The following is a 16,189-nucleotide window of genomic DNA, read 5'->3' as shown; positions in this document are numbered from 1 at the left end:
GGGGGGTCTGTGGGACAGGCTGGGAGCGAGGAGGGGGGGTCTGTGGGACAGGCTGGGAGCGAGGAGGGGGGGTCTGTGGGACAGGCTGGGAGCGAGGAGGGGGGGTCTGTGGGACAGGCTGGGAGCGAGGAGGGGGGGTCTATGGGACAGGCTGGGAGCGAGGAGGGGGGGTCTGTGGGACAGGCTGGGAGCGAGGAGGGGGGTCTGTGGGACAGGCTGGGAGCGAGGAGGGGGGTCTGTGGGACAGGCTGGGAGCGAGGAGGGGGGGTCTGTGGGACAGGCTGGGAGCGAGGAGGGGGGGGTCTGTGGGACAGGCTGGGAGCGAGGAGGGGGGGTCTGTGGGACAGGCTGGGAGCGAGGAGGGGGGTCTGTGGGACAGGCTGGGAGCGAGGAGGGGGGGGGTCTGTGGGACAGGCTGGGAGCGAGGAGGGGGGGGTCTGTGGGACAGGCTGGGAGCGAGGAGGGGGGGGGTCTGTGGGACAGGCTGGGAGCGAGGAGGGGGGGGTCTGTGGGACAGGCTGGGAGCGAGGAGGGGGGGGGTCTGTGGGACAGGCTGGGAGCGAGGAGGGGGGGGTCTGTGGGACAGGCTGGGAGGAGGGGGGGGGTCTGTGGGACATGCAGGGAGCGAGGAGGGGGGAATCCGTGGGACGGGCAGGGATTTGTGGGACAAGCTGGGGGAACTGTGAAACAGGCTGGGAGCGAGGGGGGATCTGTGGGACAGGCTGGGAGCGAGGGGGGGGGGGGTCCGTGGGACCGAGATCTATGGGGTGCCAGAAGGCCCACCAGCTGAGGAGTGATGGCAGGATGATGGAGGTTATACCCCTGGCAATGATGCTTACCTTCAGCACAGGAGTCAGGTACTCCGCCACCTCCAGCGCCTTGCCCTTCACCGTGTTGATGACGCTCTGCATGTCTCCTGTCTCCCCACACAGGGGCGCTGCAGAACAGAACACACATGTGATCACTGGAGACAGCGCTGACAGAGGGGACGCACATCCTCATGGCAGCCGCTCTCACCTGCTAGCAGGGTCTCTCAAAGAACCTCTCCGCCCTGTTCCTCTACTCCAGTGCCGGTCACATGGGGGCGCCACACCCGGAAATGTAAGCTGCGCATGCCCATGAAAAATGGGCGTGGCGTTTAGTTTGTTATTTTCGTGTAATGTTACTGTGTCTGACAAATACACTGTGGTCAGCGCCGTGTGTTATTAGTCTGAACCCGGTTTATGCTCGTTATGCCGCTGCTGGTTTACGCAGAGCTAGATTTGTTTTAGCATATAACTTTAAATATGTAAATTTTTCTTCGCTCTGATCTGAGAGCGAGGTGTGGAACGCGTGACGTCATAACCCGGAAGTTTGTAGATTTGTAAATCTGGTTTTGCGGTGAGATGTAGGGCAGTGGGCGGCTGACGTGTCCGAGTCCTGGTGTCCGGTCCCTGCCGGTGTTTCCTCAGGTGAGTAGCGGTCACCGGGATGTTCCCATACTGTACACCGAGCACTGTACTGCTGAGCCTTGTGTCACGTGATGGCTCCATGTGTGCGCTGGACATTCCCTCTGTACAAGTCCTGAGCTGTGGGAAAGTATCTCTCCTGTGCGGATATACTGCTGTCCTAGTCCACAGCACTGTCCCCATTGGGGCTCACAATATAAACACCTATCAGTATGAATTTGGCTTGTGGGAGGAAACCGACGCAAACATGGGGGGAACATACACACTCCTGCAGATGTTGTCCTGGGTGGGATTTGCACCAAGCACCCCAGCGCTGTAAAGCCACAATGCTAACCACTGAGCTACCCAACATATGGCGGAGGCCTCCCTGTATAACAATGAGCGTATGGCGGAGGCCTCCCTGTATAACAATGAGCGTATGGCGGAGGCCTCCCTGTATAACAATGAGCATATGGCGGAGGCTGCCCTGTATAACAATGAGCGTATGGCGGAGGCCGCCCTGTATAACAATGAGCGTATGGCGGAGGCCGCCCTATATAACAATGAGCATATGGCGGAGGCCGCCCTATATAACAATGAGCGTATGGCGGAGGCCTCCCTATATAACAATGGGCATATGGCGGAGGCTGCCCTGTATAACAATGAGCGTATGGCGGAGGCCTCCCTGTATAACAATGAGCATATGGCGGAGGCCTCCCTGTATAACAATGAGCATATGGCGGAGGCCGCCCTATATAACAATGAGCATATGGCGGAGGCCGCCCTATATAACAATGAGCGTATGGCGGAGGCCTCCCTATATAACAATGAGCATATGGCGGAGGCCGCCCTATATAACAATGAGCGTATGGCGGAGGCCTCCCAGTATAACAATGAGCGTATGGCGGAGGCCGCCCTATATAACAATGAGCGTATGGCGGAGGCCTCCCTATATAACAATGGGCATATGGCGGAGGCCGCCCTGTATAACAATGAGCATATGGCGGAGGCCTCCCAGTATAACAATGAGCGTATGGCGGAGGCCGCCCTATATAACAATGAGCATATGGCGGAGGCCGCCCTATATAACAATGAGCATATGGCGGAGGCCGCCCTATATAACAATGAGCGTATGGCGGAGGCCTCCCTATATAACAATGGGCATATGGCGGAGGCTGCCCTGTATAACAATGAGCATATGGCGGAGGCCTCCCAGTATAACAATGAGCGTATGGCGGAGGCCGCCCTATATAACAATGAGCGTATGGAGGAGGCCTCCCTATATAACAATGGGCATATGGCGGAGGCCGCCCTGTATAACAATGAGCATATGGCGGAGGCCTCCCAGTATAACAATGAGCGTATGGCGGAGGCCTCCCTATATAACAATGAGCGTATGGCGGAGGCCTCCCTATATAACAATGAGCATATGGCGGAGGCCTCCCTATATAACAATGAGCATATGGCGGAGGCCTCCCTATATAACAATGAGCGTATGGCGGAGGCCTCCCTATATAACAATGAGCGTATGGCGGAGGCCTCCCTATATAACAATGAGCATATGGCGGAGGCCGCCCTATATAACAATAAGCATATGGCGGAGGCCGCCCTATATAACAATGAGCGTATGGCGGAGGCCTCCCTATATAACAATGGGCATATGGCAGAGGCTGCCCTTATATCGGCCTCCTTTTGTCTGATGAACTTATACACGCCATTAGGACATTTCATGAAAACTTAAAGTGCGTGCTGCTGTTCTGTATATAAAATGAAATTTTGAAATAGTTTGGCACAGAAATGGTTACCGTTTATTACAGATGAATTGGAAAATATCCGGTGCAGCATGGCCTATTTTAGCAATTTTCAGCACTTCAGTGGGATCCAGCCTTCAGCCATGTGGTAGAGCCCTGGATGCCCATTGCCCTGGCCCACAGGCCTCGGGGCACGAGCAGATCAAAGAACGCAAAGCTGAAAATAAAGATTACACAACAACCACAAGACGGATTTCATCACCCAAGGTATCAGTGTACTCAGTGTAACTGTGCCGACCGATCAGTGTCTGTAGGGTACTCTGCGCAATCCTGCTGGCAGGTTCCATTATAAAAGGAAAAAAAAAAAGCCTGAAAAATCATTAAAAAAAATTCTTGAGAGATTCTTCCTATTTTTTTATATTAAAAAAGCTTTGCTTGTCCTATGTTCAGACTATTCAGTGTTGTGTGTTGTTTTTTTTTTTTTTTTTTTCAGCTTTTGAAAAACACCTGGTGGAAATAAAGTGCATGTCACCTTGAAATGTAAAATACTCCAAACTCAACATTGTCTACTCAAAAGTCTGCAAGAAACACTTCAGGTAATTAACGCTCCAAAAACTGCTGCTAGAAACAAAAAACTCCCTATTGAAAAATGTTTCCTGAAGCAGTTTCCACTAGAAAACCCTTAGGAGACTTGGCGTTGCGATCGTCTGAAGCACTGCTATGTGCAGCAGAAATGATCTGCTATGAACGCCGGCCACAGGGTGGTGCTCATAGCAGATCAGCAATGACAAACATGGGGGTCTCCTGCAGACCCCAGCTTGTCATGCCAACCCATCAGCGCACTGCAATCGTGTGACAGGGGCGCCTATGGGTGTGGTTTGTCATGTGATTCCAGAAATTGACAGCTTAATTTAACATGTTAATAGCCGCGGGTGGATCACGATTCCACCTGCGGCTGTTGACAGCTGATTTGGGCCAGAAAAGATGCAGGCTCATCGCCGGAGTTCACATGAAAGAGGGGGAGGCGACATATGACTTACCCATGGGTCGTAAAGGTGAGACTCTGAGAGCAGCATGATGTATGAGCAGAGGCCCTGATTCCAATGATCTATCACTTACTGGACTGCTTGGTGTAGTTTTCATAAAATTGCTGCTTTCTCTGCGGTAGATGTAGCAGTACTGTGAATGCGGAGCTGTTTATGACCTCGCCCACACCACTGATTGTCAGCTTTGCTTCCTGTATATACTGTGCATTGTGAGTAAGCTGCCAATCAGGGATGGAGTAACAGTTGGACTGCCTAGCACACCACACCGAGTCCTGTAATGATGATCTCCTGCTGATAAAGCATTGATTGTATTGAAACTACAGCAACCTGCTGAGCACGTGACACATCCCTGGAATCAGGATCTCTGCCCCTACTAATGCTTCTCTGATTATATCCCAAAAACCTGCTCAGCTGACAGATTCCCTTTAGAGGAAGCCCTTCTGCTGCTTTATGCCTACTAAATCATGTCCAGCGTTCAGTAATTGTCTTTACGAGATTTCAAACCTATCTATGGCCACAAATCGTTTGATTATTGCTGAGAATATCAACTTTGTGTGATTAAGTAAATGAGCTGGCAAATGCCTTAGTCAGGCAAGTGTGGCCGCACTAAACCCTGCCTAACGCTGCCACCATTCACTCTGCGTGCACTATGCGATATGTGCCACATATTACATGTATGCAGGGACACAGGGAGATGTCACCATTACACAATGCCAGCAGATTGAGAGAGCCATATTGTGGCAATTTCCTGTGAACTCTTTGTAACACAACTGAGGACCGTATCTTGTATTTTTTTTTTGGGATATTCCCGTCACTGACTGGTAATGTAAATGTCAGCCGTCTTCCTGCACTTGTCTTTACTGCTGACGCGGATTTCAGCACCTGATATTGCTCTGCGTTATATTCTCAGCTCTGCAAAAAGTTCAGACCTCCAAAACCGTATCCATGCGAGCTGTGCCTGTGGCACGTACTGTACACGTAAGATTCACCCCTCGCCTGTATCTGATCTTATATTCATTAGGAAATGCTGGACTGACCCTGACTACCATGATGTGCAAGACCTGCACCAATCCATCATGCTTCTCCAAATCCATCTTGCACACCTTTCTGCTCGGATTTACTTTTGTTGGACTTGGATCAAGCCGTGTCCTTCTGCTGAAATTTTCCGCTAATGAGGGTGGGTTGACTTTATTATTTGACATAATGATGATATCGTGTTGCAGCATCTGGAGAAAATATCTGCCAGTTACCGTCATTGCTTTCCTCTTACATCTACCAGTAGGAGGTGGGAATATAAGAACTTTTCTTCGTTACCAGCCCCCTTACTAAAATGGGGATATGTGCTCTTTGTTTTCGGTCAGAAGTGAGATATATTAACTACAAATGTTGTTTTCTTTACTTTAGGAGCTCTTGTGTGCCTCTGCTTTTGCTTAAAGGGTTTTCTCACGAACCAAAGTTAATTTTAATAAATAGATCTTGGAATAATAATAAGTTCCACAATTGGATGTGTGTAAATAAAATGTTCCTGTGCTGAGACAGTCTTATAAATGTGCCCCTGCTGTGTACTGTGTAATGGCTGTGTCTGAACCTGCAGGAACATGGTCTGATCATACATCATCTACCGGGGCAGGGGGGGAAGCAAAAGAGTATACAGACATTGCAGCAGGGGTCACAGCTGATTCTTTCTGTGAGGTGAAACCTTTCCCTGCCTGTTTTTAAACAATGTTTTACTTCAAAGAAAGAATCTTGTGCTGTAATGTCTGTCCACTCTTTTTTCCTTCTTCCCCTGCTCAGGAGATGTGGAATGATCAGACCATGTTCCTGTATTGTCAGACACAGACATTACACTGTACTCAGCAGGGGCACATGTATAAGATTATCTCCGCAGAGGATCATTTTTTTTGTTAAAGACCTCCAGTTGTGGAACCTATTATTTTTCCAAGATCTATTGATTAAAATTAACTTTTATTTGTGGGACAATCCCTTTAAGTCAAATCTTTAACTGCAAACATGAATTTTTATGTATTTTTTACAAAAAGTAAATGATTAAAGCGTGCAAAAGGACAATCGTTAATTTAAAGTGCTGGGTGTTATTTTCACAATGTGCAATATCTCTACTTTTGGGTTTGGAGGTAAATGTTTATTTTCATTTTATAATTCAGGTTTTATATGTGTGTATCAAAAGTGTGAACATTGGGCTCAGGGGAGTCTGCACAATATTACCGTTGTGGGCAATCCAAGCTAAGTACAGTGGATCTAAAAAGTCTTCACATCCCTGTTGAGATGCCAGATTTTTGTAGTGTTAAAAATGATACCAAGAAGAACAGTTTTTCCACGTTCAATGTCACCCATAATCTGTAAAAATCCATTGAGAAACAATTTGAAATTATTTTGAAGGGGGAAATAAAATAACATCATACATTGTCTGCCAAAAGCATGTGGGAAAAGGTGTTATGGTGAGATGAGAGAAAGGTTGAACCTTTTGGCCTTATTTCCAAAAGGTATGTTTGATGCAAAGCCAATACTGATCATCACCAAAAGAGCACTTTCCCACAGTGAAGAATGGTGGAGGCAGCATTATACTCTGGTGCAGTATTTTGGCAGCTGGAACTGGGGCTTTAGGCAAGGTGGTGGGGATTATGAGAAGTTCCAAGTATCATCAGTCAATTTTGCATCAAAACCTTCAGTCTTCTCTATAGAAAACTGAAGTAAAGAGACCTGAATCCATGTTAAAATCTGTTGTTGATTTGAAGAGAGCGCTGTACAAAGGAGATGCCCTTGCAATCTGTCAGATTTGGAGCGCTGCTGCATGGGAAGAGGAGGAAAGAATGCCAATTGTAGATGTGCCATGCTGATTGAATCTTACCCCAAAAGACTGCATGCTGTCATAAATTCAATGGGTAGTTAAATAAAGTATTATTTTAATGGGAAATGTGTCAGTAGGGACAACCATATCCTCCTCAGCCGATCTATCGTATATACTCATGTATAAGTCGTCCCGAGTATAAGCCGAGGCACCTAATTTTGCCATGAAAAACTGGGAAGACGTATTGACTCAAGTATAAACCGGGTATGCATTGTCCCCTCATCCCTATCCTGGTATGCACGGTTCCCCATCCCTGTCCCTGTATGCCTGGCTCCCCCGTCTCTGTATGCATGGCTCCTTATCCCCTATCCTTGTATGCATGGCTCCCTGTCCTTGTATGCATGGTTCCTCAACACTATATAAAAAAAAAAACACATCCTACTTACCTTCCCAGCGTGCTCGTTCCGGTGCCAGCAGCTCTTCCCGTCGAGCAATCGCATGTCCCCACTCATTAAGGTAATGAATTTTCACCTCTCTCCACACCCATGGGAGTGGAGAGAGGTGAATATTCATTACCTTAATTAGCGGGGACCCGTGATAGCCCGGCCACTGCTGGAAGCTTGCGGCTGTAACTGTGCGCGCTATAAGAGAAATGAATATTCATTGCCAGTGCAGTGAATATTCCTTTCTCTTTAGTAGCGGGCACAGACTTTAGCCGCAGCCACCGGCTCCTGCCTCCTGTGACCCATCGCTCCCTCTCTCCCGCCTTCTTCTGTCACAATGACTCGTGTATAAGCCGAGGGGGGCATTTTCAGCACAAAAAAATTTACTGAAAAACTTGGCGTATATAGGCATGCAGGTCAAAGGAGGCAGAAAAAAATGATACCTTGATATCTGCCGTCTGATGTCTTATTCCAGAGAAATCCATGTTTTTCTTATATGTAAATGAGCTGTTCAGATCTATGGGCCGGACACTAATCTGCATGAGAATCTGCCTCCAGAGCTTATTATAAATGAAATGAAGCATTACCAGTGTGACATTATAATGACTGACAGTCTGTTCTCCTGTTCGCTTGTCTGAGCTTCCAGGCAGACAGTGTTGTAATATTGCTGCAATACCGCAGAGCTGTGAGAGCTGCAGCAAATGTGTTTGAGACAAAGTTGAGTTCTACTGTTATGTGTTAGTTACATGTCTCACTGGTAACACCTTTCATTTATAATAAGCTCTAGAGGCAAATTTTCCTATAAATCAGTGTCCGGTCCGTAATCTGTGGCAGATCATCTAATATATAAATCTGAATGTGTATGTGTGTATGTCTGGGATTGGCATCTGCACCGTCGCAGCTACAGCCACAAAATTTTGCACAGTCACACGTCTGGACCCCGAGAACGTCATAGGCTATGTTGTGAGGCGAAATTTTAACCTCGCGTGTTCCAATTCACCAAACAATTTTGCCCCTATCTACATAATGGGGAAAAAGTGAAAGGAAAAGTGTTGGAGGCAAATTGACAGCTGCCAGATGTGAACAAGGGGGACTTAAAGAATGAGAGCGATGGCGCCAAAGAGTATATACCGTACAGTTGCTAAGGTGGGGCCCCGACATGGGATACTCACCACACACGGGGATATGAACACACACACAAAATGCGCCACACACTACCACGTGCTTGAACACATATCACCCTCAGCACACATTTCACCACACATACACCAACCTCGCCACATAAAAGTTGAAACACAAAAGTCGCCGCTCAAAACTCGCCACATGCAAAACTAGGCACACGCAAAACTCGCCACACGTGCAAAACTCACCTCATGGAAAACTCGCCACACGCAAAACTTGCACACGCGGAAAAATTGCCACATGCACAAAAGTTGCCTCACACAAAACTTGCACATACTCAAAACGCACCACACATAAAACTCCCACGCGCAAAACTCGCCATGCGCAAAACTTGCTGCACACAACTTGCTACACTAAGGCTAGTTTCACACTAGCGTTTACCTGATCTGCGGCAGGCTGTGGACTTCCTCCGTGAAGCCCCGCCCTCGGCCGCACCTCCGCCGCTAGCTCCGCCTACTTCTGCATGCGGCCCGCATGCGACCTCCGTACCTATCTTTAACATTAGGTACGCAGGTCGTGCGGCTGTATGCGGATGTGGAGGAAGTCCGCAGCCTGCCGCAGATCAGGTAAACGCTAGTGTGAAACTAGCTTAACCTGTCACATAGAACTCGACACACAAAAAGTTGCTACACGCATGTCGCCACACTAAACTCATCTCACAAAAGTCGCTACATGCATGTTGCCACATGCAACTCAACACACACAACTTGACACATGAAACTCACCCTAAAACTCACACAAGTCTGGTATTATCCTTCAAAAATAAAAATCTGATTAATAAGGAGACAAACTACAAGAGCAACAACTGTACCATATAGGAAATATGGCATCTGTCAGTCACATGACCTGTCTATTATGTGTATGTGTGAGCTAATATGTACTGCCAGGGGGGAGGGCTTCCTGTTGGCTGGGGATTTATCAGGCTGCCAATTTAGCTTACAAATACTGAGGTAAAAATACTGAGCAAATAACGTGTGAACGAGGTCTAATACAGGAGGAGATGACATACAGATATATACTATATACAGGAGGAGATGACACACAGGTATATACTATATACAGGGGAGATGACACACACATATATACTATATACAGGGGAGATAACACACAGGTACATACTATACAGGAGGAGATGACACACGTATATATTATATACAGCAGGAGATGACATACAGGTATATACTATATATAGGAGGAGATGACACATAGGTATATACAATATACAGGAGGAGATGACATACAGCAGGTATATACTATTTACAGGGGAGATGACATACAGGTATATACTATATACAGGAGATGACATACAGGTGTATACTATATATAAGGGAGATGACAAACATGTATATACTGAGGTGAAAATGAGGGGTGTGAGGTGAAAATGAAAAGGTGTGAGGGAAAATAGTGGAGTGATCGGAAAATGACAGATGTGAGGTCGAAATGACAAGTGTTAGGGGGGAATGAGAGGAGTGAGGGGGAAAATGAGAGGTGTAAGGGAGAAAATGAGAGATGTGAGGGGGAAAATGAGAGGCGTGATGGGGAAATAAGAGAAGTGAGGTGCTATAACTAACCACAGATATTTACTATGCCCAGGCAACGCCGGGCTCTTCAGCTAGTTTACATATAAAGGTAAAACCTGGATTTCTCTGTAGTAAAACATTGAATCACACATATGAAGGTATCATTTTATTCAGCTTTCTTGGACCTATATGCCCATATAGATGGCTTAGGAGGGTTCATCCTATTGACAGATTCCCTTTTGCATATTTATGCAAGCACAATACTTTAGTTCTTTGATTGTCTTTACCTGAAAAGATTTTTCAGTTTTTCAACTGCATTGTACAGATTGAGTGACAAAAGTGGAACATTTCTGAAATGAATCTTCTAGGTATGATTTTTCTTGAATTGCAAAAACCTGGCGTTTTTAACAGAGGTATGTAGAATAGTTATATCAACTGTAAGAGTCATACCACCAATTAAAATTGTACCTTTAGTGTCCAAATCCATTTCTACATTTGCCAGAATTTCAACCTAATGTAAATTTGCTAATGAAGTGCTCCATTGGCGCTCCCAAGTGGTTCAGTGCACTGTCACAGCTACTTGTTTAGCATCTATCTTTGCCATTTTTTTTCCTTGTTTCCTTGATTGGTAGCTCTGACTTTGCTGAAGTCAGAGACCAAAAAAACAGGCAGAAGGTGCACTGAACTCCCCTGCCCAAGTGCCTTATTAGCATTGGTGGATGCTTCCTGACCCTTTTATACTAAACAACTGTATATTGCCTACAGAAAATGCAGGATACCACAAATATAGCAAACAGTCACAAAATGTAAAATCAACTGAAAAAAAGCAATCTGTAGCTTCATGCTTAAATCATATGTGACTAATAATGCTGAGATTTGTACACACACAGGTAAATGGCTATATGGCTCGCATTACTAGATATTACCTACACCTAGATAATAATCATATATTTCATATTTAATTTCCAAGAGGAGCATGCATGGCTTATAAGTCTCCTCACTCTGACATTCCAGGCTTGGCTTGTCAAACTCCCGAAGGAAAAACGTCACCCCTTAGACACCATAAGTAGTTAAAATTCCTTCACATACTACCATTGTGCATAAAGCTCTAGTGCATTTAATATAATACATAAGTGATAGTGCTCAAATATAGTTATCAAATAGATAAGTAGCCAGAAATGGTACAATTAAAATATACTTAGTGGGCTAAAAATGAATCCAATTCACAGTAATTCAATCAATTATACAAAAATCGTGATTGCTCAATGCTTGTTTCACTGCTGCTGCTTCCTCAAAGGCTTTTAAACTTTATAAGCCCTTGAGAAAGCAACAGTGAAACCTGCATCTGGCAGTTTACTTTGGCCGGTGATTGGGGACCAGTGATCTTACGTTTGCTAATTATCGTCCCATATAGAGACATTTCAGCACTGTATAAAACTATATTTGCCCTTTCGTTATGTCTGGGTAGCTTTTGTAATTTAGGCCTATGACTTACCCGGTGAAAACATTATTGACTTAAACCTTTTGATATAATTATATTCAGTGCCTTGAAAAAGTATTCATACGCTGAACTTTTACACTTTTTTTCATGTAACACCCACAAACGTAAATGTATTTTATTGGGATTTTACGTGATACACCAATACGAAGTAGTAATTATTTCTGACATGTAAAGGAAATGATATAAGTTTTTCTAATTACTTTAAAAATATAAATCTGAAAATTGTGATGTGCATTTTTATTCAACCCCCCCAGAGTCAATGCTTTGTAGGACCATCTTTCACTGCAATTAGTGCTGCAAGTCATTTGGGTATATCTCTACCAGCTTTGCACGTCTAAAGGCTGAAATTTTTGCAAATTCTTTGCAAAATCTCTCTAGCTCAGTGAGATTGCATGACCGGTTTTCCTCCAGGATTTCCCTGTATTTAGCTCCATCCATCTTGCCATCAACTCTGACCAACTTCCCTGTCCCTACTGAAGAAAAGCATCCCCACAGCATGCCGCCACCATGTTTGGCACTGGTGATGATGTTTCCAGGATGAAGTTCACTGTAAGCTTTCTGCCACACATAGCGTTTTGTATGAATACTTTTTCAAGGCACTGATTATTTGTGCTGTGTACACTTTAGACCTGATTGCTGCTATATATTCCTGGTCTACAATTTTGCGGCTCTGTAGTAGTTGTTGTTTCCTTAGTAACTTTTCTTTGCTAACTATAATGCCTGTGCTTTATTGTGCTGCCAAGCATGTCCTTCCCCTGGGAACATTTGCACATAACATTATGTATTCTTCTTCTGCTGGACTCGTTTGTCTTTCAGGTGCAATATGTGTCTAGTGTAATTGTGCATAATATTTTAGTGTGTGGTCGTTAAAGGGATTGTTCAACAATAAATATCATAGATGGGATACATGATAAGTATATGATCAACAGGAGTGTGACTGCTGGGACTCGCTCTGATCCCATGAACGGGCTCCCAGTTTCCATCCATGAGAGTAGTAGGGTGCATTTGTGACCGCCGCTCACCTTAGGTTATCTAAACCAGATGGCGTATTACTTTCAAGCTGAAAAATAACACTGCTAATATAGGGCAACCCACAATGGGCAAATTCTTGGGAAATGTGAAAAGATGCCTGAAAATTGCTTAATTGTTTCTACATGGTGAACGCTTTGCTAGAAATGTATCCATTTTATCCAGTAAAGGTATTTCTAGTGTTAGGAACAACTGCTCCATTTTTAACTTGCATAAAGGCACTTCTATAAATATATATGCAAATTGTATCTTCAGAGAGGAACAGGACTTGGGCTCTATAGCGCCACCTACTGGAAGTCGCAATCCTACAAGTCAATATTGACCCTTTAACGAAACTTATAATGTGACTTGGGGTAAAAACCAAATCAGAATCTCAAGATGTCTGCAAATTGACATTCTGATTTGGCTTTTATCTCAAGTCATATTGCAAGGCTTACTAAAGGGTCGGTAATGACTTGTAGGATTGCTACTTCCTATAGGTGGCACTAGAGTTCTAGTCCTCTTCCTCTCTGAAGACACAATTTGCATATTTAATTTCCCTGAGAGCATGCAATGCTTTTAAGTCTCCTCATACTGGCTTGTCACTCTCCACAAGGATAAAGTTTGCCCCTTAGGTCTATAAATAATTTGGCTGAAAGTGTTGGTACTCATGAAATTGTTCCAAATAGTGAAAAATTTCTCCCAGAAAATTATTGCAATTACACATGTTTCTCTATCCCTCATGACAGCACCATGGAGAGAGGGGATCTGCCCTTCAGGGACATGGAACCTACATAATAAAAGGGCGGTACCTCTGCCCCGCATCAGTTGGTTTCCTGTCCCTGACGGGGAACCCTTCAATTTTGGTACCTGAGAAGATGCCGTCTGGATGAAGATCTGAAGCTACCCGGAGCCGGCCAGTCCAGGTTCTGGCAGCGGGGAGGCCACGGCTGGTGCGGTGCATCTCTGGGACCGAGGAGTCTGTAGGGTGAGCAAGAGGGAAGCGTGGCTGCTGCTCTGGAGAGGATGCAGGGGCTTTTGGGTCCCGGCAGGCACACAGGTGGACAGTGTGTGCCCTGAGGGCCAGCAAGATGGCTTGCGCAGACGGTGTGCGCCCTGGAGTGGACTAAGATGGGCACTGCTCCGGATCTAAAAGCGGGGCTTCCGGGTTCCGGGCACACGTGCGCATGCGCAGAAGAGGGAAAAAAAAACACTCCCCCAGCGATGCGGCCGCAAGAGGGGGAGGGGCCAGAAGTGAGTTGCCGGCAAGTTTAAAAGATTGGTGAGTAGTGAAGCTCTTTGCTGCATGCAGTCCCCGGTGATAACCATGGAGGACAGCGACCAGCAGCAGTGCCACCACCGGCGACAGAAAACTGATATGCAGAGAAAGCGTTCTTCAGCAGACAACCGGAGTGGTCGATCCAGCAGCCATTCCGCACAACGCAGCAAAAATTCCAGTGCAGTGAACCAGTCGGCATCTCCGAAAAGCCTTTTGCAGGATCCTACCTCTCCTACAGAATCGGTACCTGCGGCTGTGTCCGATTGGTGAGTGATCTTCGTGAAAGTTCACCGTTGTAACTGGGGTCCCCTCTCTTCCTTTTTATAAGGGAAGGAAAAGGTTGGGAAAAACAAAGCACAGGTCTTGCCCCATGTGCGAAAAACCCTTGCCAGAGTCCTGGGAAAAGAAACTTTGCGACTCCTGTATAGGACAAGTTCTCTGTGAGGAAACCCCAGACTTCGCCTCTGAGCTGAGATCCGCAATCAAGTCGGAGGTCGAGAGTGCGTTTAGGTCCCTCAGAGAGGGGGATAAGGTCAAGAAGAAGGAAACTAATATATCCCTAGTCCGATTCCTCTAGCCCCGGGGACAGGGGCTCTGATATGCCAGGTTCCCCTCCCTTTCCTCAGATGATGAAAGGGGGGGGGGGTGCGTCACTGTTTTCCCCTAGATGAGGTAGATGCACTTGTGAAAGCTGTAAGATCGACTATGGGGGTGCCGGATTCTCGTCCTGACAAAACAGTCCAGGATATAATGTTCGGCGGTTTAGGCCAAAAGAGACGAAAGGTATTCCCCCTAAATAAGAATATTCGGGCATTAATTAAGAAAGAGTGGGAGAAACCGGACAGGAAAAACTCGTCAGTACCCTCCCTTAAGAGAAAATACCCCTTTGAGGAGGAAGCTTTCCACTTCATGGTATAAAGCCCCTAAACTTGACATCGCGGTGGCGAATGTCTCTAAAAAATGTGTGCTCCCTTTTGAAGACATAGGAACATTAAAAGATCCCCTTGACAAAAGAGCTGACATCTTCCTTAAAGGGGCTTGGGAATCAGCAGGGGGAAATCTGAGGCCAGCCATAGCGGCTACATGTACTTCTACGTCCCTAATGATATGGGTGGATAAGTTGGAAAAGCAGCTGCGGGAATGGGTACCTAGGAATAAGGTGCTGGAATCCATCCCTATGATAAGAGGCGCAGCAGCTTTTCTGGAGGATTCATCAGCCGATTCAGTTAGGCTATCATCTAAATCCTGCCGCAGCCCTTTCAAATGCAGCCCGTAGGGTGCTATGGCTTAAATGTTGCCCTGGTGACTTACAAACAAAACTTAAATTCTGCTCAATCCCATGTGAAGGTCAATATTTGTTTGGGGAGACTCTTGACGATATCCTGCAAAAAGCGGGGGGATAAGAAGGAAGGTTTCCTGAATTTAGCCCCACCATCACTGAAACGGTCCTTTCAGAATATACATTTTTTTTGTAGAAAACCCCTGAGGGAGCAAAACGGATGGAATGAGGGGAAGAGGAAGGGACAGAGGTTTCCTGTTTGGGAATTTCTCCCGAGATAAAAAAAAAACCTCCAAGTGAAAGTTCCCCCAGGGTGGGGGAAAGACTATCTCATTTCCTTCCGGCCTGGGAAAAAATCTCAACTAGCCCTTGGATACTGAACCTGATCAATTCAGAGCTTCAGATAGACTTTCTTTCCCTCCCTCCTGAAAACTATGTGGTGACTACCCTAATGTCCTCCCTTCAAGAACAGGATGCCCTAGAATGCAAGGTAATGAAACTGGTAGACAAAGCCATCATTCATGAAGTCCCTCATAAGGAAAGGGATTTTACTCCCTGTTATTTCTAGTGTCAAAGCCAGATGGGTCCTTCCGGACAATAATAAGCTTGCGGAAACTAAATGGTTATGTAAGGAATAAAAAATTCAAGATGGAGTCAATAAAATCGACCATCAAAATACTGTTTCCGAATTGTTTTATGACTGTCTTGGATCTCAGCGACGCGTACGATCACGTCCCCATTCGCAAAGAGTGACAAAAATTCCTCAGACTGGCGGTGTCCATAAAAGGGGAAATAAGGGAATTCCAATACAGAGCCTTCCCTTTCGGACTACTAAACTAGTAGCGGAAACGATGGCTCATCTGAGAGAATAGGACATTTTATTAGTCCCATACCTGGACGATGTTTTGATAGCAAGAGACTCGGCCCAACACCGCAGACAGCAGCGA

At 45.9% G+C, this 16,189-nt stretch overlaps 2 protein-coding genes across 6 annotated transcripts in view; one reads left to right on the top strand and one right to left on the bottom strand.

The window, feature by feature from the left end:
- ATG3 (autophagy related 3) overlaps positions 1 to 1,253 on the bottom strand; it is a 56,391-nt gene extending 55,138 nt beyond the window's left edge. The window contains exons 1-2 of the mRNA XM_077294838.1: positions 1,018 to 1,253; positions 840 to 937 (exon numbers count right to left, since the gene is read on the bottom strand). Of these exons, the coding sequence (XP_077150953.1) occupies positions 840 to 911 (72 nt within the window). The 5' untranslated portion in view covers positions 912 to 937; positions 1,018 to 1,253. The remainder of the gene's footprint in view (positions 1 to 839; positions 938 to 1,017) is intronic.
- Positions 1,016 to 16,189, top strand: part of SLC35A5 (solute carrier family 35 member A5) — a 61,893-nt gene continuing 46,719 nt past the window's right edge. The window contains exons 1-4 of one of the 5 annotated variants that reach the window (XM_077294833.1): positions 1,016 to 1,101; positions 3,245 to 3,445; positions 3,672 to 3,774; positions 5,246 to 5,401. In XM_077294833.1, coding sequence (XP_077150948.1) covers positions 5,272 to 5,401 — 130 coding nt within the window. In that variant the 5' untranslated portion in view covers positions 1,016 to 1,101; positions 3,245 to 3,445; positions 3,672 to 3,774; positions 5,246 to 5,271. Of the gene's footprint in view, positions 1,102 to 1,317; positions 1,452 to 3,244; positions 3,446 to 3,671; positions 3,775 to 5,245; positions 5,402 to 16,189 lie in introns of those variants that run through there. The other 4 variants (XM_077294835.1, XM_077294832.1, XM_077294834.1 and 1 more) reach the window with 4 other exon arrangements.

Source organism: Ranitomeya variabilis, chromosome 3 (genome assembly GCF_051348905.1).
Source record: "Ranitomeya variabilis isolate aRanVar5 chromosome 3, aRanVar5.hap1, whole genome shotgun sequence".
NCBI classification, from domain to species: domain Eukaryota; kingdom Metazoa; phylum Chordata; class Amphibia; order Anura; family Dendrobatidae; genus Ranitomeya; species Ranitomeya variabilis.
Note: the sequence above shows the minus strand (reverse complement) of the source record. Positions and strands in the feature narration are given on the sequence as shown.